The sequence below is a fragment of the Ranitomeya variabilis genome, chromosome 3 (assembly GCF_051348905.1).
Source record: "Ranitomeya variabilis isolate aRanVar5 chromosome 3, aRanVar5.hap1, whole genome shotgun sequence".
In the NCBI taxonomy this organism is placed as follows: Eukaryota; Metazoa; Chordata; class Amphibia; order Anura; family Dendrobatidae; genus Ranitomeya; species Ranitomeya variabilis.
The window spans coordinates 125,526,680-125,553,055 of NC_135234.1; the positions used below are offsets into that span (position 1 = coordinate 125,526,680).

At 44.3% G+C, this 26,376-nt stretch overlaps 1 protein-coding gene across 3 annotated transcripts in view; it reads left to right on the forward strand.

Annotated features, from left to right (window-relative positions):
- The window catches only part of ADGRG2 (adhesion G protein-coupled receptor G2), a 225,666-nt gene that overhangs the window by 58,512 nt on the left and 140,778 nt on the right, over window positions 1–26,376 (forward strand). For all 3 annotated transcript variants that reach the window (XM_077294653.1, XM_077294652.1, XM_077294651.1), the window contains exon 3: window positions 2,810–3,406. In XM_077294653.1, coding sequence (XP_077150768.1) covers window positions 2,810–3,406 — 597 coding nt within the window. The remainder of the gene's footprint in view (window positions 1–2,809; window positions 3,407–26,376) is intronic.

A 26,376-nucleotide genomic window follows, 5' to 3' on the forward strand; every position in this document is an offset into this window, starting at 1 on the left:
CATTTTCCACTACATCGCATGGTAAAAAGGATGGTGTCTCTCAAATTACAACTCATCCCACAATAAACCACACCCAGCTATATCGGCAGGGAAAAAAAATTATGGTTCTGGGAAAAAGAGAGGAAAAATGAAAATGGAAAAGAAAAACAAAACGGAAAATCGACCAGTTGGGAAGGGATTAAAGAGGCTGTCTCATCAAGACTAGACATAGATTTGAGATCCCTTTCAAGGAGTCAGAACTGGTAGCCGCTGTAATACCAAGACACAAAGACTGCCATTTGCTTGACTGAGCCCTACGGGGAAATGTTTGGCTGGCTGCTGCTTTTTACCCCAGGAAAGTTACAGTAGCTGCTTGCTTGCAGTGCCAGGTGTGGGATTTCCCCAAGTGACACATTTTGAAAAGTTAGGTCACCTTATGAACAACCCATTTTAAGGTATCTAGATTCAGCAAAGTATTATTTTTACATAAAAGTTTGCTTTTAATGCAATAATACAATTGTATACAATAGTATTAGTAGTGATTTTAATGTAATACTAAAGTTTTATTTACCTGATATGTAAGACTAGATGGTGGCCCGATTCTAACGCATCGGGTATTCTAGAATATGCATGTCCACGTAGTATATTGCCCAGCCACGTAGTATATTGCCCAGCCACGTAGTATATAGCCGAGTTACGTAGTATATTGCCCAGCCACGTAGTATATTGCCCAGCCACGTAGTATATTGCCCAGCCACGTAGTATATTGCCCAGCCACGTAGTATATTGCCCAGCGATGTAGTATATTGCCCAGTGACGTAGTATACAGCACAAAGCCACGTAGTATATTGCCCAGTGACGTAGTATACAGCACAGAGCCACATAGTATATTGCACAGTGACGTAGTATACAGCACAGAGCGACGTAGTATATTACCCAGTGACGTAGTATACAGCACAGAGCCACGTAGTATACAGCACAGAGCCACGTAGTATATTGCCCAGCGACGTAGTATACAGCACAGAGCCACGTAGTATATTGCCCAGTGACGTAGTATACAGCACAGAGCCACGTAGTATATTGCCCAGCCACGTAGTATATTGGGCAGTCACGTATGTCACAGGTTAAAAAAAAATAAATAAACACATACTCACCTTCCGCAGGCGCGTTGTAGCTCTGTCGCCTGTATGGGGTGCAGGCGGCTGCTTCCGGTCTCAGGGTGTGATGACGTCGCGGTCACGTGAGCATCGCGAGGAGTGGGAAAGGCGGCGGCGGAAGGTGAGTATCTAATGATTTTTTATTTTTTTAAATTATTTTTAACATTAGATGTTTTTACTATTGGCGCTGCATAGGCTGCGTCAATAGTAAAAACTTGGTCACACAGGGTTAATAGCGGCGGTAACAGAGTGCGTTACCCTCGGCATAACGCGGTCCATTACCGCCGGCATTAACCCTGTGTGAGCGGTGACCGGAGGGGTGTATGCGGGCGCCGGGCACTGAGTGCGGGGAGTAAGGAGCGGCCATTTTCTTCCGGACTGTGCGCGTCACTGATTGGTCGTGGGCGTTTTGCCACGACCAATCAGCAACTTGGATTTCCATGACAGACAGAGGCCGCGACCACTGAATACCCGTGACAGAAAGAAAGAAAGACAGACAGACAGAAGGACAGACAGACGGAAGTGACCCTTAGACAATTATATTGTAGATGTGGTCTACTAGTTTATTAACTACTATTAACTACTATCTGTAAATGGCTTTTAGACTTTTTATCGTTCGGCCACAATTCCATAAGTGTACAGCAGATTTTTAGAGTTGTAGCTATAGAGAGTGAAAAATAACAGTTATAATAACAGTTAATAACAGCACCTAAGAACTGGGTCTGAGGATGCCCAAAGGCCCCTTTGTCACATTAGAATACACCAGTATTATAAAAAGCAGAAGGAAAAGGGATGTCAAAAGAGGTTTCCCCTCCAATAAAGCCTATACTCGCCTCCCGTGCAGTGTCGGCACTCGCTCTCCCTGAGCTCTCGTGCATTGTTGTGACACTAGAGCCCTATCAGTGCTGGCGTCACTGTCCCCACCTTTGGACAAATTGATCATGAAGAAGAAGTCTGGGCTGCAGCTGATCCTTCCTCTTCATTTTCGATTTGTCCAAAGTAGGGGACGCCATCGCTGATAGGGTGCCAATGTCACGTGTCACAGCAATGCACGAGAGCCCTGGGGAGAACGAGTGCTGACACCGCAACTTTATTATTTTATCGGGACACAGTGAGGAGTATGAAGGCTACTTAGAGAACTTTTCTAAGGAATGAATTTAATCACCATGAAAGTGCTTGTACTTACATGCCATTACCGGTAGTTTGATGTATAAGGCTACGTTCACATTTGCGTTGTGCGCCGCAGCGTCGGCGCCGCAGCGCACAACGCAAACAAAAACGCGGCAAAACGCACGCTAAAACGCTGCGTTTTGCGCCGCATGCGTCGTTTTTGCCCGCAAGTTGGACGCAAAAAAAATGCAACTTGAAGCGTTTCTTGCGTCCAACGCTTGCGGCCATGCGGCGCAAAACGCAGCTCAACGCATGTCCATGCGCCCCCATGTTAAGTATAGGGGCGCATGACGCATGCGGCGCCGCTGCGGCGCCCGACGCTGCGGCGCTGACCGCAAATGTGAACGTAGCCTAAAACCTTCATGAAAGGTCCCTAGAATATGTATACAGGTTATATTGTGAAATCTACAGATCCACACTAGTACAAGGTTTGGCAGGTGTCATTTTCATGTATGTCTTGAGTATACGTTATATTTATCTCTTCATACATTTTTGTTTTTCAGCTTATGCTGCTAAATTTGAATACAAAGCCGTCTTCAGTGGATCATCTGTGGATATCATGACTTTAAGTAAATCTGTTCCTGATCTGACACAGTTTACTGTGTGCACCTATATAAAACTCGCTTCTTCTGAACCTTGGACTGCTTTCACATACAAACTAAGTACATCTTCCATCAATGCCTATGAAATTGGCGTTCTTGGCGACAGCAGTAGCTTGAAAATATGGATGTTTGGCACACAGATAAATGTGTTTGAGAAACTAAACCTGCATACTTGGTACGAGCTCTGCATTACATGGGATAGCAAAGATGAATACATGGGATTTTATCTTGATGGTACTCTGAAAGAGAAACAGAAACTGGAGAATATAACCAAACTCCTCGGAGACGGCAATGTTGTCCTTGGCTCCTCGACCTTTCAAGAATTAAATTCCTCTGTATCTGTTAGGTTGGTTGGAGAGATCTATATGTTCAGGATGTGGAACACAGCACAAACTTCCTATTTTCAGAAGTGCACTGACGGGAATGTTATAAAGTGGAATAAAGATGACTGGATCTACAGCCCAAACGTAATGCAGCAAGACTCCTCACTGCACTGTGGTAAGTCTTGTCACATCTGCTCTTCATTTATATTCACCTTTCCTGACATCCCAAGATGATGCTATTATACATTCCACTGATTTTTTTTGTTACATTTTGGTGTAGGGCAGAACAAATAATTCACGAATATTGGTTAATACAGAAAGCCCTACCTTCACAAACAAGAAAAAAAAATATCAATCTTGTAGAGGAATTTTTCACATTTCCATTTTTTTTTGCATGTTATGTATAATAAGAGCACTACGTATCCCATATTTTATTGATTTTGATAGAATATGCGATGTTATAGCTTGCTAACAGGTATATAGCAGAATGTCAGCGGTGAGCATGATTACAGCGCTCTAACTATGCACTGGTACCGCACCATTCACTGGAGGGAGTTGGGGTAAATATAACTTCATTTTCTCCCAGCAGCTGCACTTCCATCGACACTGTTGTAAATGCTGAAAACTGTATCAGCATTACCGTTATGGCTGCATGTAAATACCATTTGTTTGTTTTCTGAAAGGTCCCCGTAACAAAGTAGTACAAACCCCCGTTGACTCTATATGGTATAATGCAGCCCCCCCCATAGGCAGACTCTATAGTATAAAGCAACCCTCCATAGACAGACTCTAGTATAATGCATCCCCCCATAGGCGGAGTCTATAGTATAATGCATCCCTACTGTATATAAATAAATACAATACTCACCTCTCATGGTTCCTCCACCGCTCTGAGCACCCACACAATTCTCTGGACAGTGGTTCCGAGTAGTGATGCTGAGAGGGGGATAATGGGGGAGGGAGCGTGACGCTCCTACTCTTATCAATGCAGTCAACTGTATTGGCATCTAGCCGATACAGTTGAACTTGCAATGACGGGTGGGGGGCCCACTGCTGGCACTGAGCCCCCCAGCTTCTCAGGGGCACCCATAGCGGCCGGGTGGCAGAGCAGGGACATCAATTTTCCCTGCTCTGCCGCAGAATGTAACTCTATCAGCGTGCTGTACACGCCGATACAGTTACAGTGGCATAGCTCCGGGTGAGCCCCCCTTAGAGCATAGGTACCAGGGCACTGCCCCCTCTTTTCCCCCGACAGCTACGCTACTGAACTATATCGATAAAGTTTTGTCAAAGCCAAATACCTGGAAGTATCAAAAACAACGCAGCTTTATTTAAAACACTAGATGGAGGCCCGATGATATCGCATCGGGAGGGTGGTAATGTCGCGATGGGAGCAGGCTTTGCAGCGTTGAGAATCTCTCCCCATCTGCTCACTCTCTTTCCCCATGTGCTGACTTCTCCCATCTGTGCTCTCTTCTTTGACCTGTCTACCCCATGTGCTATTGGAGCGCCCCCAGACGCAGGGCCGCGGGGTACTCGGTACCGGGCTCTTCTGTCTCAGTTCTGGGGTTGTCACTGTCGCTAGACCCGGTCCGTGACCCTGCTAAGGGGCGTCCAATTAAAGTTGTAAGTGGTGGTGCGTGGTGCAGGTCGCGATGAATAACGAGGACACAGGGTTGCAGTCTCTTTACCTCTTTACTGAAGGCTTCAAGGTCCTCAATCCGGAGTACGGTTAACAGGGCTGCAAGAGACCGGCCGGTCCGATGGCACCTCCAGAGTTCCCTTTGCAGGTGGAAATCTGTGCCTACCGTCTAGCGCCTGTGTGTTGTAGTACTTCCCTCCTGAGCACCACGGGATAGTCCTCACAACTTTTTGATGTTATTCCCCACAACTTATGTCTGTTCTGACGTTCTTCTCCGTCCCCCAGATGATATGGATAGGATGCACCCGTATGACGGGAAGGCCTGGAGTTCTTCCGGGACCCTAGTGTCGCCCCTCTCCCACAGTTGCCCCCTATGTCTTCTTAAGTGATTTTGGTGAGACAGCCAACCTAAAATCAACTGTCCTGCCTCTGTTTGAAGTATTGCTTGGAGCCTAATACTTCCTCGGCGTTCTGGCCACCGGCTACGCGCCTCAATAGGATGTTGCCTCGATCTTACAGCACGACTCCTATTGGTATTATCTCCTTGTTGCTGCGATCTCGTTTCTCACTGCTTCACAATAAACCTCGCTTCTTGTCCTTTCTTGAGATACCGCCGCGATGTAGTGCAGGCGCGGTTCCTTAACGTTCTTTTCTGTTCGCTAGGCCTCTGTCAGGATCCCACCCCTGACAGGGACCCTCTGAATCTTCCCCTGCAACACCCTCTGCCACAGGATGTTGCTTGGTTCCAACCCAGTCAGCTTTCTCCCTAACTTCCTATCTAACCCCCAGTTTTACCAGATTGTGAGGAGTGGCCTAATACATAGCACCCTTAGCTCCCCCTGGAGGCCAGACTGTGAATTGTATTGGTGCCTGTGATACCTGGTCAGGTGAACTCCTTTAGTGCCATCAGACATACCATCACTCCCCTTAGCGGCGGAGCATCAGTACTGCAATGACCAGGACTCTGGGGCGCTGCACTCCCCCCCGGTTAAATCCAGTACTCCTGGACTGGGAAGAAAACAACAATACATGTCAGCAAAAAGACATACAATTTTTAGAAATGCAGAAACAAGTAAATTTTAACAGAGCTTCCCTTTATGGGAGGTGAGAACACTTGAACGTTACAAACAGAACATGGTTAAATATTTTAAATAACATCCTATAAATAACTTTTCTTACCCAGCCGGGTATTCTACTTTAGTGCAAATTCTCAACAATAATTTAACTTTGCCTCTAAGGACGTATAAGCTGAATCCACTAAACTCTTACTATAAAAACTTGTAAAATATAAATTAACTGTTATCACTTCTCTCTTCTAAGTGCAACACTTTCTTCTTGATTTGTCTTATGCTGGACCGCCTGTCTATCTGCCCAGGCCTACTGCCTCTTTTCTTAGTACAGTAACACTGAACCATCTCTCTATGGCTCCTAGGAGGACTCACCATCTAACCCGGTACGGGTTCACTTCCCTGTCCTCAATCTCTAGCAACATTATCAAACATTTTCTTATAACTAACTAACTAACTAATTACATATAACTTTTCTATGTAAACATTATTTCTATCTATTCTCTTTCAAGGCGACATTGTATCTTAAATATAACTAACTATAAAAATAAAGATTATTATTATTATTATTAACTAACAAACATTCCCTTTAAGAGGGAGCCAAGTCTCTTTAAGGTGGTGCAGCTACTCATGCTGCGAGTCCGTGTAGGTAGGAACTCCCATGCTGTTCCCAGGAACAGTTTCTTCGCAAAGAGTTCTTTGTTGTAAAACCAGTAGAGGGCACCCTTAACAGGGTGCGAACTATTTACAGGGCAGTTTGTGAATCATTCACCGTCCATGATTCGGTAGTCTTTATAACGGGTGAACAAGGAGCAAAAAGGAAAAATAAAAGCAAAAATAAAAAGCAATAGGGATCCCGGGTAAACAAAGGGATCCCTTTAAGAACAACCCTGATCGGGTAGTAGCAGCAAAAAGCAGAAAAACAAACTGTTAACTATTTACATACTCGTGGTTCCGAGGTTTAGTTGGACGGCTTCCAGGGCTGCACCTGGCACTTAACCCTTCTTGGCCTGGGAAAAGTGAGGTACAGGGTTACACCCAGTGCTGGACAAACGCCGTTAATCCGTCTTTCATGTACAGTTAAATCATGCGCAGCGATGGAGGTCTGCGCAGCTTGAGTATGGGCATTTGCTGCAGCAGAGGTAGCGGCTGCTGCAAGATCAGTCACTGGAACGGAGTCAGCAGCTGTGGCACTAGCAGTCGCTGGGGTGGTGTCGGTCGTCAGGGCAGGGTCGTCCTTCATACCTGCTTCAGATGCGGTCCCTCCGGTGCCGGTCCGCTCCGCCTCCGCTGGGGTCTGGAACGCTGTTTCACAGAAAAAACAAAATATATAACCTGGGGAATATATTATAAAGCTCACAGAAAAAGCCCAAGAATTAAAAATTACCTTTATTCATATAATATGTATTAAAAAACAACCAAATTAGTGCACTACTTAACCATCACCAACATAGCAGCATACTATAGGAAAGGCCAGGATGGTGCCAAGCCCTATACTGAACTAAACAATACCCTACCTAACAGCGGAGGTTGGCACCCTATTGACCTGCGCAATGGCACCCTCGCTCCTCGTGGACTTTCCCTGCTACCCCTAATGGGCCCTGTTGGGGCAAGGAAGGGAAATAATTCACACACAGTGCCCCTATAGAAAAGATGGTGAGTCAAAACCAGTGACTCAATGAATCTATCTCACTAGCTATATTTTTCTCCCTTCCTATCAGTGGGGGTTGGCACCCTAATATATCGCAAATGGCGCCCCCACTCATCGACGACTGTCCACTGATCTGACCCTATGTACAAGATATACAAGGTAGGTAAAGGTGTTTGTGAACCTATCAGGAATATTACAATCCACAGTTGTTTAAAGGTTTTTTTTTTTAAAAATGTATAGATGTTTATAGATATTTACTTGATGTGCCAATCATTCAAACTCCACACATAATATAGTTTCTAAATAAATATGAAGATCATAAACATGAAACTAGTGATTATATCATAAGAAATCATAGCGACACATCCCCCTTGATCTTTTCTGGCACGTAACAACGCCAGGTAATAATTCCCTGAATCAGAATGCTTCCCTTTCTAACTCAACGCGTTTCCCCTCCTCATATTTCAGGAGGTTCAACAGGAGTTCAAACAGATAAGAAAAGGGTTACTTAGCTTCCTTCATAAATGGTGAGTATAAGCAATGTAGTCCGTATCACCATCGGGCCAATCCCCTGTAGATGTGGTGCTAGAGTGGTCTGGAACGCTGGTTGCGGGGCCTTGTGCTGCGACGTTGTCATCTCTGCTTGCAGCATCCCGCTTTCCGGCAGGGCCTTGCTTTCCAGCTTCGGAGCGCTGGACCTTCTTTCCCGCTCCGGACCGAACGAGGCTGCCGACAGGCGTCTGGCGAGGCTCCCGATGAAGATCTTCTTCCACCCGGCCTCAGTGCTCAGCGGCGTCCGCCGGAGTTGGTCGCTGAGCTCTTCCACGCCGGCCCGCAGGAAATCAGCATCAGCGGTGGAGGCCTGGTTACGGTGCCCCTCTGGGTAGCTGGGGGAGCCCTCTGCTCCGACCCCACGCTCCAGCTCCGGGTGGCTCGCCATGGCGTCCTCCACGTGGCTGACTTCCTCTTTGTCCTTTTCCCGCTCTCTCCTTCGTGGGCGGTTTCACTTCCTTTGCCTCTGCCCTCCATTGAGAATCAGGAGGCGGATCTCGGCTGCTGACGGACACGTCCTCAAGGGGCAGAAATACTTAGACTGGGCGGCCATTGTCTTTCGCGCTCTTCAGCTTGTTTACGCCCACTTCCACGCCCTTCTTCTTCTCCTGCGCTCCTCTTAGCGCTGTAATGGCGGCGGTTTTGTCGGGAACTTTTGGTGGCAATACAGTCTTTGCAATAAGTCACAGTTCAAGCACAATTCAGACACAGTTCCAAGGCACACATGACCTGATTCTTGAGGCTTAAGTAGATCCTGTTCGTGACGCCAAGTTTGGAGCGCCCCCAGACGCAGGGCCGCAGGGTACTCGGTACCGGGCTCCTCTGTCTCAGTTCTGGGGTTGTCACGGTGGCTAGACCCGGTGCCTGACCCTGCTAAGGGGCGTCCAATGAAAGTTGTAAGTGGTGGTGCGTGGTGAAGGTCGCAATGAATAACGAGGACACAGGGTTGCAGTCTCTTTACCTCTTTACTGAAGGCTTCAAGTTCCTCAATCCGGAGTACGGTTAACAGGGCTGCAAGAGACCGGCTGGTCCGATGGCACCTCCAGAGTTCCCTTTGCAGGTGGAAATCTGTGCCTACCTTCTAGCGCCTGTGTGTTGTAGTACTTCCCTGCTGTGCACCACGGGATAGTCCTCACAACTGTTGTCTGCTTCTGATGTTATTCCCCACAACTTATGTCTGTTCTGATGTTCTTCTCCGTCCCCCAGATGATATGGATAGGACGCACCCGTATGACGGGAAGGCCTGGAGTTCTTCCGGGACCCTAGTGTCGCCCCTCTCCCACAGTTTCCCCCCTATGTCGTCTTAGGTGATTTTGGTAAGACAGCCAACCTAAAATCAACTGTCCTGCCTCTGTTTGAAGTATTGCTTGGAGCCTAATACTTCCTCGGCGTTCTGGCCACCGGCTACACTCCTCAATAGGACGTTGCCTCGATCTTACAGCATGACTCCTATTGGTATTATCTCCTTGTTGCTGCGATCTCGTTTCTCACTGCTTCACAATAAACCTCGCTTCTTGTCCTTTCTTGAGATACCGCCGCGATGTAGTGCAGGCGCGGTTCCTTAACGTTCTTTTCTGTTCGCTAGGCCTCTGTCAGGATCCCACCCCTGACAGGGACCCCCCTGAATCTTCCCCTGCAACACCCTCTGCCACAGGATGTTGCTTGGTTCCAACCCAGTCAGCTTTCTCCCTAACTTCCTATCTAACCCCCAGTTTTACCAGATTGTGAGGAGTGGCCTAATACATAGCACCCTTAGCTCCCCCTGGAGGCCAGACTGTGAAGTGTATTGGTGCCTGTGATACCTGGTCAGGTGAACTCCTTCAGTGCCTTCAGACGCACCATCACTCCCCTTAGCGGCGGAGCATCAGTACTGCAACGACCAGGGCTCTGGGGCGCTGCACTATCCCCCGTCTCTCTCCTTCCTGTGCTGTGTTCTCCTCTCAAAGACAATACTGACATTGCAGCAGGAGATCGCATATATATATATATTTTGTGAGGTAAAATATTTTTTAAAAACAGTCAGTGAAATATTTTACCTCACAAAATGAATCCACTGTGATCCCCTGCTGTAATGTCAGTATTGTCTTTTGCTTCCTCCCCTGTCCAGGAGATGTGGTATGCTCTGTACACGGTCGACACTTTCGTTCGTGGGAAAACCCCTTTTATGTGACCGGCTTCCTCTGCCTCTAGACATGTCACGCATCTGCCGCCGGGATCAGCCAAATGATTCACTGCACCTGAGCATAATTCACGCAGGTGCAGTAAATGAGACTGCCGCAATCTTTGTGTAGACAGATAGCGGCGGTCACATTAAAACTGTGCATGCGCTCCTCCTGTACAAAGATGGCGGCTGATCACGGCGGCGGCGTGTTCACGACTGTGTTCCGCTGGTGGTACCGCGCAAGAGGCTGCATGAGTGAGTGTGTGAGTGTGAATGTGAGTGTGAGAGTGTGAATGTGTGTGTGAGAGTGTGTGTATGTGGTGCGACGGTGTTCCGCTGGTGATACCGCGCAATAGATTGGTACCAGCAGCAGTTTCCATATTGAGACACCCATCACTTGGGTGTCCCAATATGGCAGTCGGTGAACTTCCTCCGCTTGGAATTCTGGGATTTGAGGACGTCCAGACGGAAGTGGATGACAGACAATTTAAGACAATTATATAAATTACATGCCAACAAGAGACAAAAATGCAGGATCAAAAATGTGATAAAAACGCATGCAAAAAAAACGCACTCTAAAGAACAATGAAAAAGCACAAATTACTTAATATACTTAATAGGTGCAGAAATTCTGCATAATCAACAATTCACCAAAAGCTCATCGTGGGAACGTAGCTTCATAGGATTTTTGTTCTACTTTTTCAGGAAATTATGAGCATAACCATAGCTCCTTTTGTCAAACCACTAAGAATGGCTTCATACAAAAAAATACACATTTATAAAAAATGTTATTTTGCCAACGATTTTCAGTTAGTGGAAAAGATCAGTATAATGTGTGCTAATAAAAACTGGTGCATGGACAGAAATGAATGTGATGTACAGCTGACAAGAATAATAATTTATTTTTCTCTTATAAAGACGTGGTTTTGGTCTCACCTTTGACTAGACATTATTTTCAAAGTTGGAAATGTTGCACAGGCATAAAATTACCCCAAAATGAAAATTACAAGCAATTAGGACAACATGCAAAAAATATCAGCGACTCCGTATAAGGCCTCTTTCACACTTCAGTGTCTCCAGTACGTGTGGTGACAGTTTTTACATTGTCTGTCTGTGCACATATCTGTGTTTTTTCACGGACTGTGTGTCCGACTGACCCACACGTAGACATGTCCATTTTTGTGCAGCTGCACGGATCACATGGACCCATTCAAGTCAATGGGTCCTTGTAAACACGTACCACACACGGATGCTGTCCGTATGATGCATCAGTATCACACGGATGGCCGCCAGGGAAGAAGCGCTACAGTAAACGCTGTTCCACGGCGGCTGGTGCTGTAGCAGGCTCTCATCATTCTCCCCTGCTCTGCCGGCGATCGGAGCGAGCATAGGAGAATGATGTCCGAAAGATGACAGCAGGTGGTGGCTTTTGGGAGTCTTACCTCCATCATCTGATACCTGCTGCCGCTAATAAGGCCGGGGTCACACTGGCGACTAAAACGGACTAGTGCAATGCGTTAAAAAATCGCATTGCACTCGGACCAATGTTAATCTATGGGGCAGCGCCCAGCAGCCGATTTTTTGTCGGCCGTTTTCCTCGGTCCGAGACAATCGCAGCATGCTGCGATTGTCACGGACACTCAGCCGACTATCGGCTCACTCGCACCCATATAAGCCTATGGGTGCAAGTGAGACAACACACATCACTCGGATATCATCCTGTGATGTGCGATATATGCTGACCCCAGCAATGGAGGAGATGGAGAAATTAGTTTGTCCGCCTCCTCCTCAGCTGTGCTCCGATCCGCTCTCTGCGAGAGGCTCAGAGCACAGAAGCATGACACTCGGCTCCTGCTCGCAGCAGAGCAGGAGCCGAGGGTCATTAGCATATTGCATCCGATGCTCTCGGTGCATCTGTGGGTGGTGCTGCAGCATCAGGACCAGGTGGTTGTGAAACATGAGGGGCAGCCGAAGATGGATCCGGAGGGAGAATCATAGAAGGAGCCGTAGATGGTCCAGCCACCTCTTCTCCTTCACCAACAGGATCTATGAGTGCCTCTGAACCTGAACCTGTTGTCTCCCTCTCAGTGAGGTTGGATTGAGTTCTGCTATTTGAAAAAAAAAAATAAAAAAATTACAATCATCTATGACCATTCCTAACATATGTGTATTGTGATGTGAGGTTTGTACTTATGGTCTGAGATCCATACTGGGATCCGGAATGGACAGCCGGTCAAAATAAATGTATTTTCGTTTGGCTGGAGCAGATGAGCCACTCCTGGGCCGCTGCTGCCTTTCTCTTTCGTACTGGTCCCAAATGCTGCTCCAACGCCTCATAACATCATCCACTGTAATGACAGAAGAAAATAATGTATAAGAACATTGTGCACATTGGTAAAGGTACCGTCACACTAGGCGATATCGCCAGCGATCCGTGACGTTGCAGCGACCTGGATAGCGATATCGCTGTATTTGACACGCAGCAGCGATCTGGATCCCGCTGTGAAATTGCTGGTCGCTGCTAGAAGGTCTGCACTTTATTTGGTCGCTAGGTCGCCGTGTATCGCCGTGTTTGACAGCAAAAGCAAGGATACCAGCGATATTTTACATTGGTAACCAGGGTAAACATCGGGTTACTAAGCGCAGGGCCGCGCTTAGTAACCCGATGTTTACCCTGGTTACCAGCGTAAAAGTTAAAAAAACAAACGGCACATACTCACCAGCGCGTCCCCCAGCCTCTGCTTCCTGACACTGACTGAGCTCCGGCCCTAAACTGAAAGTGAAAGCACAGCGGTGACGTCACCGCTGTGCTGTTAGGGCCGGAGCTCAGTCAGTGTCAGGAAGCAGAGGCTGGGGGACGCGCTGGTGAGTATGTGCTGTTTGTTTTTTTTAACTTTTACGCTGGTATCCAGGGTAAACATCGGGTTACTAAGCGCGGCCCTGCGCTTAGCAACCCGATGCTTACCCTGGTTACCCGGGGACCTCGGCATCGTTGGTCGCTGGAGAGCGGTCTGTGTGACAGCTCTCCAGCGACCAAACAGCGACGCTGCAGCGATCGGCATCGCTGTCGCTATCGCTGCAGCGTCGCTTAATGTGACGGTACCTTAACACAAGGTGTCAGTGATTTCACAGATTTAAATAGGCCCTATTCTAAGTTGCATTTACTTAATATCTGCAATTGTCAAAATAAACACACACAAATACCACTATCCCATAAAAGGGGGACACCATAGAATGTAAGTACACAAGAACAGGGTCCTGTCCCCTCTATACCTGTCTGTCATTGTCAATTTGCTAACTGTAAGCAACATCTATAAATGTTGTACGTAACCCCTTTATCATGTCCTGCACCATTACAGAAATGCTGCAATATACATACAAAATCAGGCTAACATAAATAAGAATTGTGAACAAATATTGTTCTTACTGCAGTTTGTAATATGAAATACTTGATAATCAGGAGTGTACGTACTTAGTTGCCTCTGTCCCTCACGTGGCCACTGGTCAAAATTTGGGAAAAGGATCCCACAAATGCTCCTCCAAGCAGCCTCTTTCCTTGACCGGTTTGCATAATTGGCATACCGTTGGTCCCAAATCTCGGGCCTTTCCTGGACCAGGAGAATATCCACGTTGATGATGCTTGCCATGCTGCTTGCAACTCCGTGGAGGCGAGCACCAGACTTCCGGGATGTCTGTCTGGCTTTTTCAGCTAATTAGCATGTCTCAGCTTCCTGATTGAGGGCTTGGCACATTTCCTGGCACCTGGAGATGTCTGGCGTATTTCTCGCAAGTCACACTGCTGGTCTGTGTGTAATCCATATTTTTCTCGCCCCCATAGACTTTAATTGGCAGATTGTTTGCGCAATACGCTGACAAACGCAGCATGCTGTGATTTTCTCAGCCCGTAAAATATGGCTGCGAAATATACGGCAGATAGGAGCTGCCCCATAGAGAATCATTGGTGCAATGCGTAGTTTTTGCGCCTCTCATACATCCGTAAAACTCTCTAGTGTGACCCCGGCTTTATAAGTGCTTCTTTTTGACTACTCGAGAAATCTGCTAGTGTATTTTACAACCTTAGGCCTCATTAAGATGTCTTTTATCAGTGTCTTTCACAGATAGAACACATACCCATTAAAATCTATGGAGCTTTTCAGATATCCGTGTTTTTTTGTTGGCCATGTGTACATAAAAAAATAACAGAAAAATGTTCTTTTTTAAATCTGAGATTAAAATTACCTGTACCCTACAAGCACACATTGCAATTTTTTCATGCAAAAAAAAAAATCACTGATAAAATACTGATGATAAAAACTGAATCACTGACCAAATAAAGATGAAAATCTGATCAGAAACACTGTTGAAAATTGCAACGTCTTTTTTTTGCATACCAGAGAAATCACTGAGGTCTGAATGAGGCCTTCCATGTACCCCGCGGAATCCCCTGGCCGTATATGTACTCATCCTGTCACTTTGCGTATGTGCGGTATATCATGAGGGTGAGCCGTGCAGGCATTGCTGGATGACATCTGTGTTGGCCACTGTAATTAATATATGAAGCGTACCACATTCTGATTCCTGTTTCTCCTTGTGTCTCATCTATGGATTGCGCACACAGTGAGTATTTGCATAAAAAATACTTAGATCACAGAATGCTGCATAAAAAATACACCTTTTTTATGCATTTTGGTGCGCTTTTTGCATGCGTTTTTGATGATTGTTTTCTTCATTTATTTGAATGAGTGAACAAAATGCTGAAAGCGTATGTTTACAACTCACATTTTTACAGCTTTTTTTCCATAAAAAAACCAAATGAATGAGATTTCTGAAATCTTGATCACACGTTGCTTATTATTTCCATGCAGATTTGAAGAAGTTTCACATGTGCAGCATGGCAATTTTTTTTATCGTGTTTGCAGCATTTTCACCAATTCCAATGAATGTTAAAAAAAAATGCATAGAAATAAAGGAATCAAAATAGTGTCTGCAGTTTATACTTAACTTGTGCACATAGCCCTGGATTTGAAATGCTGCAGATTTGAGGGTATGTGCACACGTTCAGTTTTTTTCGCTATAAAAACGCATTAAAAACGCATGCATTATGCATCCTATCATTTAGAATGCATTCAGCTATTTTTGTGCACATGATGCGTTTTTTTTCCGCGAAAAAAACGCATCACGGTAAAAAAAAGCTTCATGTTCATTAATTTTGCATTTTTTTTGCGTTTTTCCTGCTATTCTATGCATTGGGAAAAAACGCATCAAAAATGCAGTAAAAACAGGGTAAAAATCGCGGTAAAAACGCATGCGGATTTCTGGCAGAAATGTCCGGTTTTTGTCAGGAAAATTCCTGCCAGAAATCCTGACGTGTGCACATAGCCTGAAACTGCTTCAAATCTTCAAGGAAAAAAACAAGCAAAATGTGCATGATATTTCAGAAATATCATTTATTTTGGTGCAACGTTTTTGGTGCAGAAATGTCTTAACAACAAAAAAAAAGATGAAATACTGTGTGTGTAGCTACATTCCCACAGTGACTGTTTGGTGAGTTTTTATGTTGTAGATTTTCTGTAGCATTTCTCCATCTTAGGTCACGTTCACATGGTCAATATTTTACCTCAGTATTTGTAAGCCAAAATCAGGAGCGGAACAATCAGAGGAAAAGTATAATAGAAACATATGCACCGCTTCTGTATTTATCACCCACTCCTGGTTTTGGCTTACAAATACTGATGTAAAATACTGACCAAATACTGAAAGTGTGAACGTGGCTTTATGCTGCATATAAGAAGCACATGACATTTTTGTAAATCCCATTCACTTTATTGGAACTGTAAGACACTGTGTCTTTTTGTGCAGTGAAAATATGCAGTGTCAAACTCATGGTGGTAACTTAAAGGGGTACTCCGGGGAGATAAAAAAATGTGTACTGTCCCTGCCCTCATACACTATAAGGCCGGGATCACACATACGCGAGATACGGCCGAATCTCGCCGGTGAAATCCCTCCTCTAGCGCCGGCACTTGGGAGTGGAGCGTGCAGCTCCATGTGTTGCTGTGTGGCTGCCCTCAGACCATGTGGGGTCATCACAACAGAACCAACCCCAATCAGAGGACAATAAAACAATCCTTATCTAAGAACTGGCCCAATATTTATGGACATAACTGTTTATCACTCATGGTATTTCTGCTTCATGTCACCTGTCTTATCCATGGTTTTTTCCTTTTTGTTTTTTTTCTGTGCTATGTTGTGCATAAATATGATTCTTCAGAATTTCTTTTGGTCTTTGCCTGATGAAGAGACCTGTGTAGTCCCGAAAGCTTGCAATTTGTTACCATCTTTTCAGTTAGCCATTAAAAGGTATCAACCACTGAGGACTCTCAATTCTAAATATTTTTTTTAGAATATACTTATACATTTAGTATCATCAGTACTATTACCATTAAAATAAGTGTAGATTGTGTGCAATGTAAGTCACACTTTCTTGTCTGACATAGTCATACCTTACAAATGTTCAGGAATGCTTTTGAATGGTACATTTTTGGTTTCAGGTTACATGCCACATACTAAAACCTCAATGATGATATAATTTCCAACTCCGCTAATTAAAACCAAAGCTGGCTCAAATATTCTCCTTGACTGGCAAAGCAAACAAAAAAAGGCCTCTGAGGGATTTATATACAGTTTGGTAAAGTAACATTATGTGATGTTATGAATACAGAAGCTTATTCAGCAGAGGGAATCATAAGCGTTTTCTGAAAATACAATTTTACATTTTCACAAAAAAAATAAGAATTTTTCTAGGAAAAAATGCGTATGTTAATTGAGCTTAAATCCACCCTGGGACTGATAGGTAACTATACATTTCTCATGTGTAGTCACCATTCCTGCTCGCATCTGTTTGCCTCCTCCTACTTCCAATAGGGTCACCACAGTGGTATGAGGAGCACAGTGACGAGTCTTAGGCTATGTTTACACAATACGTTTTTGAAGCATTTTTTAATGAAAATTAAAAGCTGTGTTTTACAGAACCTGCAAAAGCTATGAGATTTCAGAAATCCCATGCACAAGCATTTTTTTTCCTGACTGTTTTGGAAAACTGATGAGTAGTGATGAGCGAACGTGCTTGCCGCTACTCGTTACTTGCCCGAGTATCATTGCACTCGGTGTACTCGCTGGAATTACTCAGCGGGAACTCGGGTCTCCACCCTGCATTTTTGGCGGTCTTTAGAGACCCAATCAACATGCAGGAATTGTCTGCCAGGCACTGTAATGCCGCAGCCATCTTTGTTGTGGTCTTGCAGTGATTGGCTGGCCGCACAGCATCATCAGGGATATAAGAGACGAGACGCCACCCTGCTCAGCGCATTCCGCTCCGGAATCAGACAGTGTAGGAAGAGCTGCTGCTGAGATGGGGTCAGATTTGGGGATTTTTTAGTCAATGTGGGGTCTACCATTCTTAACTACTCAAATCCAGCTAAAGCAACAGTTCTTTTAAGGACTAATTCCAGAGTATATAGGTTGCAGTGTTAGGTAGGCAGGGGAGTGTATGTCACTCTGTTGTAAGCTGTTATGAGCAGGGTAGTTTTATTTCTGTTTAATTATTGTATTATTGTTATTATCGTTGTTACTTAGGACTGTTGTGTTTGAAACTGTTAAACTGTAAATATGTTGGCACTATATAAATAACTATAAATATTAATATTAGAACACAGAAGCAGGATGGAGATGTTAATTATGGCGTCATTGCCGCTCACCATCTTGGTGGATTCCTCAAAGTTTTGGAGGATGGTACATATGTCTGACATCCATGTCGACTCCTGAGATCTTATGTGTGAAGTCAGAACTGAATACCGATGGCCTTGTTGATGCTGGTAGTCACCAACTGCCCTCTTCTGCTCACAAATCCTTTCCAACATCTGCAGTGTAAAGTTCCAATGCGTGTGGACATCACACACCAGTAGGTGAGCCAGAAGCTGCAAACGCTGCTGAAGCACGGCAAGGATGGATGAAGCTCTAGCTGGCTTTCTAAAATGGGTACGCAGAGCCTCGTACTTTTCCTAGCAGATCTGGCACCTCCGTGTCGCTTTTCAGAAAAATGAGGTTAAGCACATGGGCCAGGCATGGCACTTGTGTGAGCTCGCCTGGCCACAGAGCCACCAGGTTCCAGCCATTGTCACACACGACCATGCCTGGCTGTAGGTTCAGTGGTGTCATCCACAGATCTGCCTGCTCTTTCATAGCTGTCAAAGCAAGCAGACAAGAAATGTGTGAATTTAGTACTGTGGCATTGGCTGCGTATTTCCGCTGGCGCTCCATGTGCCTGATCATGCTGGTGGTGGTTAGGCTGGTAGTTTTGCTACCCCTGCTGATGCGGGAATGGCCGGTGGTGCAAATGGCCTTTTTGGGGTTATCAGCAGAGTCTTTAAACAACAACCTGACTGTTACAGGGACATTCAGTGTCTCCCTCTCCCACACCACCTCCTCACCTCGACCCCTGTCTTTCGATGTTCCCCAAGGCTCAGTTCTAGGACCCCCTACTCTTCCCCATCTACACCTTCGGCCTGGGACAGCTGATGTAATGGCATGGTTTGCAATATCATCAATATGCCGATGATACGCAGATCTACCTATCTGTACCTGACATCACCTCCTTACTGACCAAAATCACACGTCTTCCCGCTATTTCATCCTTCTTTTCTGCTTGCTTTCAAAAAGTGGACATGTACAAAACAGAATACAACATCTTTAAGCCATCTCACGCTAAATAGACATGAGAGCTGTGTATCATTCGGTACCAATTTGAACATTTGCCCAAGAGAAAATTATTTTCCAGACATTCACCGCCTTTTTTGCACATTTTTTGCAGCTGTGATCTTCATCTTCTTGGTGTGGATGTGGTAAATTTCAAAGTCGTCATCAATACCATCATCGTCCATATCTTGTAAAGAGGAAATCTGGTGTTTCCCAGGGTCGTAGTTAACTACGTTTAGTGGCATTCCTTTAACAGTGTTTGTTACACTAGAACAAATAATTTTCGACTGTGACATTTGGAATATTATTGGTAATATGTATGGGTGAAGATGAAGAAGCTTGTGCCACAGGTGTTTTTATCGTTACGGACAGTGCACTCGTCTTTAAACTTAGTTTTTCACAAGCATCCATCAGTTTGTTTGGTTTTCCTCAAACAGTGATCTGCTTTCTCTAATTCAGCATCTCACGAACATGTTGCACTTTGCCCTTTAGACAGACACGTGCGTCTTTCTCAACATATTTTTGACTGGCATTTTTTAGGCCAAGTCTCACTCGTGCATATGTTAGACCGATCTTCTTACGGCCATGAAACATATTCTGGTAATTGGTGGTGGCTAAATGACTAATCATTGTAGGCTGTATCCTGGATCTCATACCTCCCATAGCCACCGCTGTTATTAATCATGCCCTTTTTCCTGATCACTTCATCCAACGATTCATCCGCCATATTTTTTACTGAAAACCTGCACCTCCCAGCAGCAACTGTTTAGGAAACCACTTTACAGTTTTGCAAGGTGTTTATGATGCCCCTAAAAAGCAAATTTACACACTATGTTGATATGTACCCCCAGGGGAAAATGTTTGTCAGCCCATACACCTAGTGTATGGGCATATCAAGTGTAGAAGACCCACTCCTTTAAATTGGGCCTATTTTTTAATGAGGCCTTCCTCCACGTCTCATCATCCTCCGCCACTAGATCACCAGGGTTAATGTGTTCCGTGCTGCTACAGCCACTGTCGTTTTTTGCAAGGGTGTTTATGATGCCAGTAATAAAAATATTTACACAGTATGTTGATGTGTACCCCCCAGGAGAAAATATTTGTCAGCCCATACACCAGGAGACCCGCTCCTTTGTAATGGGACAGTTTTTTTATGAGGCCCTCCTCCATGTTTCTTCCAAGGGGAGATTGGGGTGCGTGCAAATTTGGGTCAAGGCGGCCCTTGCATTCAGTGCATAAGGAAACAGTATGACAGGGCAAACTGAAGAATGTGAAGTGGGTTTTCCTGTGGCATTCCAGTACCTGGGTTCAAAGGCTTCTAGGGGTGCATATGACTTGGTAGCAAGGCAGGTTTTTCAGTCAATGCATAAGAAAACAGTATGGGAGTACAAAATGAATAATGTGAAATGGGTTTTCCTGTGACCATCCAGTACCTGGATTCAAAGGCTTATTGGGGTGCATATGACTTGGTAGCAGGAAGCCTTCCTGTACCTCTCGTGAAAGGAGTATTGGGGTGCGTCGTAATTCTTGGCAGGCCTGCCACTCACTGCATAGCCAATAACAGCATAGGAGACCCACTGCTAAATAATGGCCCTTTAAGAATATTAATGCCACCTGATGCCCCTCTAAAAATAGGCTCTGTGACTTTAAGAGTCCCTCCTTCATAAATGAAACAAGATGTGTCTCCTTATGTGTCACACACCACATGGCCAGCTAGGGTTGTTAAATGTTTCAATGACTTCCCAGTGAATGCATTTGTAGTGGTTGAAAGCAATGTTAAAGTTGAAAAATGCATCACAAATGCCGCGTGTGAACATAGCCCAAGTGGTGGAGGAAGATTTTGATCTGGGGTTAATTATTTTGCCTTATATACAGTCATTACCCTAAAAAGGATGTACCTTAACATATTTCCCAGCAAAATCCATTTTGGTTTTGTTTATGTATGTTTTTAGGTGCACCTGTAAAAATGGCATTAAACTCTGACAACATTGCTTACAGCTGTGACCTAGGAGTCAGGAATGCTTCCAGGGGCGATCCCCATGATGTTCCCATGTCATTTGAGCAGTGTTTCCATCATTTTCAGACGTTTTTAGACCTTAAAAGGATCCCCGGGGGGGATCGCAGTAAAAATACTCGAGTCTCCCATAGACTTACATTGGGCTCGTTGTTCTGTCCGAGTACCCGAGTATTCCAATTTGCTCAACCCCAGCAATGAGCACCCGAGCATTTTAGTGCTCGCTCATCACTACTGTTGAGCTTTTGCAAACTGCAGCATGTAACTTCTTTCAGCGTTTCGGCAGCATTTTTTCACTCATAGAAAGAATTGAGTACGGTAAGTGCAAAAACGCATCAAAAAATGCAGGTATCAGGTTTTGCCAAGTTTTTGGTGAAAAAAAGCAGGTAGAGCAGTATGTGAAACCCATTTATTTTTGTGATTTATTTCCCCAGTATAAGCCGTAATGTCTTGGTTTCCTCCTCTGACCATGGCAGTTAGGTTTAGTACAGTATAATTAAATTTAGTGATGTGTTCAAAGTAAACATTGGCTGACAGAATCCTGTGGATATTTCTCATGCACCAGTGGCCACTCTGTTATGCCTATTTCACACTTCCGTTTTTTGCCATCCATCGCAATCCGTCGTTTTGACAAAAAAACGGATCCTGCTAATGTGCCCGCAGGATGCGTTTTTTTGCCATTGACTTTAATTGACGATGGATTGCGATGGATGGCCACACGTCACATCCGTCTTGCAATGGATGCGTCATGTTTTTGTGGTCCGTCGTGACAAAAAAAGTTCAATGGAACGTTTTTTTTGTCCGTCGGATCCGCCATTTCCGACCGCACATGCGCAGCCGGAATTTCGCCCCCTCCTCCCCGGACTTCATTATGGGCAGCGGATGCGTCGGGAAACTGCATCCGCTCCCCACGTTGGGCACTATTTTGCACAACGTCCGTCGGTATGTCGGGCTGACGGTTTGCGACGGCCCCGTACCGACGGAAATGTGAAAGAGGCCTTAAGCCTCCGGGTGACCCCCCACAAGGTACAAGGCAACACAATTTCAGAAAGATCTGAGGCACCAGAGAATTTTCATAGGGATAAAACGTAGCTTTAATTCCATTTTTTTGGCAAAAGTAGAAAAATGAGGTAGATGATGCGACGTTTTGGCTTTAATAGACCTTTTTTCAAGCCAGAAATACAGATAATAAAAATTCAGCCATAACATGGCTGACCAAGATGTGAAATTGAACAATACCTGACCAACTCAAGAGCCCATCAAAGTGTGAAAATAAACTGTCCTACAAACTCAATGCACTGCCAATTTCTTAGGTAAACTATTCCTGACCAATTCAACTCCCATTGCTGCTTTTACATTCACAATTGTGTATTTGTTCATAATAACTTTTTTGTTTAGAATAGTCACTATTTTTCAGACTTAAAAATCTTTTTCCACTAAATAGTTTGATCAAATTGCCCTTTTTCCAAAATGGTTTTGTGGTTTCACATACTTCTTGCATTGGTGACCTAACACCTTGTATTGTTCATGCTTCTGTTGGAAGCAAAGCTGAACTTTAGGATCCTGAAAGACACAGAAAAAAAACAGCAAAACCTGCCTTTTTGAAAGCAGATTCTTTACTGCCAAGAAAGCAGGTATTGCCTGCAGAAAAAATAAACACAATTTGTGAACATGGCCTCAATCCATGCCTACCCTACTTTTAGGGTATGTTCACACTGGGTGTTTTTGCGGCTTTTTTTTTCTGCTGCAAAACCCGATTTCTTGACAGGAAAGAAGCTGCTGCAAAAACACATGTTTTGGTGCTTTTTTGTTTGCGTTTTTTGTTGCGGTTTTGGTGCCATTTTATTTTCATGCTTTTGGGGGGCTAACTTGTGTCTCTTTGTGGATACTAATAGAGTTCAGTGCCCCCAGAAAAAAAATACTTCATGTAGAACCATACTTCTAGATCCTTTGAAAAGCCAACAATTCATCTGCCGCATACAGTAAAATCACAGAGTGACAGGTTAGAATAAAATAGATAGAATAGATATACAGTATACACATAGAATACATAGATATATACAGGTCCTTCTCAAAAAATTAGCATATAGTGTTAAATTTCATTATTTACCATAATGTAATGATTACAATTAAACTTTCATATACTATAGATTCATTATCCACCAACTGAAATTTGTCAGGTCTTTTATTGTTTTAATACTGATGATTTTGGCCTACAACTCCTGATAACCCAAAAAAAACTGTCTAAATAAATTAGCATATCAAGAAAAGGTTCTCTAAATGACCTATTACCCTAATCTTCTGAATCAACTAATTAACTCTAAACACATGCAAAAGATACCTGAGGCTTTTAAAAACTCCCTGCCTGGTTCATTACTCAAAACCCCCATCATGGGTAAGACTAGCGACCTGACAGATGTCAAGAAGGCCATCATTGACACCCTCAAGCAAGAGGGTAAGACCCAGAAAGAAATTTCTCAACAAATAGGCTGTTCCCAGAGTGCTGTATCAAGGCACCTCAATGGTAAGTCTGTTGGAAGGAAACAATGTGGCAGAAAACGCTGTACAACGAGAAGAGGTGACCGGAACCTGAGGAAGCAGTGGACTGAGTCTGGTGTGGAAACATCCAGAGCCACCGTGCACAGGCGTGTGCAGGAAATGGGCTACAGGTGCCGCATTCCCCAGGTAAAGCCACTTTTGAACCATAAACAGCGGCAGAAGCGCCTGACCTGGGCTACAGAGAAGCAGCACTGGACTGTTGCTAAGTGGTCCCAAGTACTTTTTTCTGATGAAAGCAAATTTTGCATGTCATTCGGAAATCAAGGTGCCAGAGTCTGGAGGAAGACTGGGGAGAAGGAAATGCCAAAATGCCTGAAGTCCAGTGTAAAGTACCCACAGTCAGTGATGGTGTGGGGTGCCATGTCAGCTGCTGGTGTTGGTCCACTGTGTTTCATCAAGGGCAGGGTCAATGCAGCTAGCTATCAGGAGATTTTGGAGCACTTCATGCTTCCATCGGCTGAAATGCTTTATGGAGATGAAGATTTCATTTTTCAGCATGACCTGGCACCTGCTCACAGTGCCAAAACCACTGGTAAATGGTTTACTGACCATGGTATTACTGTGCTCAATTGGCCTGCCAACTCTCCTGACCTGAACCCCATAGAGAATCTGTGGGATATTGTGAAGAGAAAGTTGAGAGACGCAAGACCCAACACTCTGGATGAGCTTAAGGCCGCTATTGAAGCATCCTGGGCCTCCATAACATCTCAGCAGTGTCACAGGCTGATTGCCTCCATGCCACGCCGCATTGAAGCAGTCATTTCTGCCAAAGGATTCCCGACCAAGTATTGAGTGCATAACTGAACATTATTATTTGATGGTTTTTTTGTTTGGTATTAAAAAACACTTTTATTTGATTGGTCGGGTGAAATATGCTAATTTATTGAGACAGTTTTTTTGGGTTATCAGGAGTTGTATGCCAAAATCATCAGTATTAAAACAATAAAAGACCTGACAAATTTCAGTTGGTGGATAATGAATCTATAGTATATGAAAGTTTAATTGTAATCATTACATTATGGTAAATAATGAAATTTAACACTATATGCTAATTTTTTGAGAAGGACCTGTAGATGTCAGTGACACACACACATACAGTACAGACCAAAAGTTTGGACACACCTTCTCATTTAAAGATTTTTCTGTATTTTCATGACTATGAAAATTGTACATTCACACTGAAGGCATCAAAACTATGAATTAACACATGAGGAATTATATACTTAACAAAAAAGTGTGAAACAACTGAAATTATGTCTTATATTCTAGGTTCTTCAAAGTAGCCACCTTTTGCTTTGACTGCTTTGCACACCCTTGGCATTTTCTTGATGAGCTTCAAGAGGTAGTCTCCGGGAATGATTTTCACTTCACAGGTGTGCCCTGTCAGGTTTTAAAAAGTGGCATTTCTTGCCTTATAAATGGGGTTGGGACCATCAGTTGTGTTGTGCAGAAGTCTGGTGGATACACAACTGATAGTCCTACTGAATAGACTTCTAGAATTTGTATTATGGCAAGAAAAAAGCAGCTAAGTAAAGAAAAACGAGTGGCCATCATTACTTTAAGAAATTAAGGTCAGTCAGTCTGAATAATTGGGAAAACTTTGAAAGTGTCCCCAAGTGCAGTGGCAAAAACCATCAAGCGCTACAAAGAAACTGGCTCATATGAGGACTGCTCCAGGAAAGGAAGACCAAGAGTCACCTCTGCCTCTGAGGATAAGTTTATCCGAGTCACCAGCCTCAGAAATCACAGGTTAACAGCAGCTCAGATTAGAGACCTGGTCAATGCCACACAGAGTTCTAGCAGCAGACACATCTCTACAACAACTGTTAAAAGGAGACTTTGTGCAGCAGGCCTTCATGGTAAAATAGCTGCTATGAAACCACTGCTAAGGACAGGCAACAAGCAGAAGAGACTTGTTTGGGCTAAAGAACACAAGGAATGGGCATTAGACCAGTGGAAATCTGTGCTTTGGTCTGATGAGTCCAAATTTGAGATCTTTTGTTCCAACCACCGTGTCCTTGTGTGACGCAGAAAAGGTGAACGGATGGACTCTACATGCCTGGTTCCCACCGTGAAGCATGGAGGAGGGGGTGTGATGATGTGAGGGTGCTTTGCTGGTGACACTGTTGGGGATTTATTCAAAATTGAAGGCATACTGAACCAGCATGGCTACCACAGCATATTGCAGCGGCATGCTATTCCATCCAGTTTGTGTTTAGTTGGACCATCATTTATTTTTCAACAGGACAATGACCCCAAACACACCTCCAGGCTGTGTAAGGGCTATTTGACCAAGAAGGAGAGTGATGGGGTGCTACGCCAGATGACCTGGCCTCCACAGTCACCAGACCTGAACCCCAAAGGGCCAACAAGTGCTAAGCATCTCTGGGAACTCCTTCAAGATTGTTGGAAGACCATTCCCGGTGACTACCTCTTGAAGCTCATCAAGAGAATCCCCAGAGTGTGCAAAGCAGTCATCAAATCAAAAGGTGGCTACTTTGAAGAACCTAGAATATAAGACATAATTTCAGTTGTTTCACACTTTTTTTGTTAAGTATATAATTCCACATGTGTTAATTCATAGCTTTGATGCCTTCAGTGTGAATATACAATTTTCATAGTCATGAAAATACAGAAAAATCTTTAAATGAGAAGGTGTGTCCAAACTTTTGGTCTGTACTGTATATATATATATATATATATATATATACACTCACCGGCCACTTTATTAGGTACACCATGCTA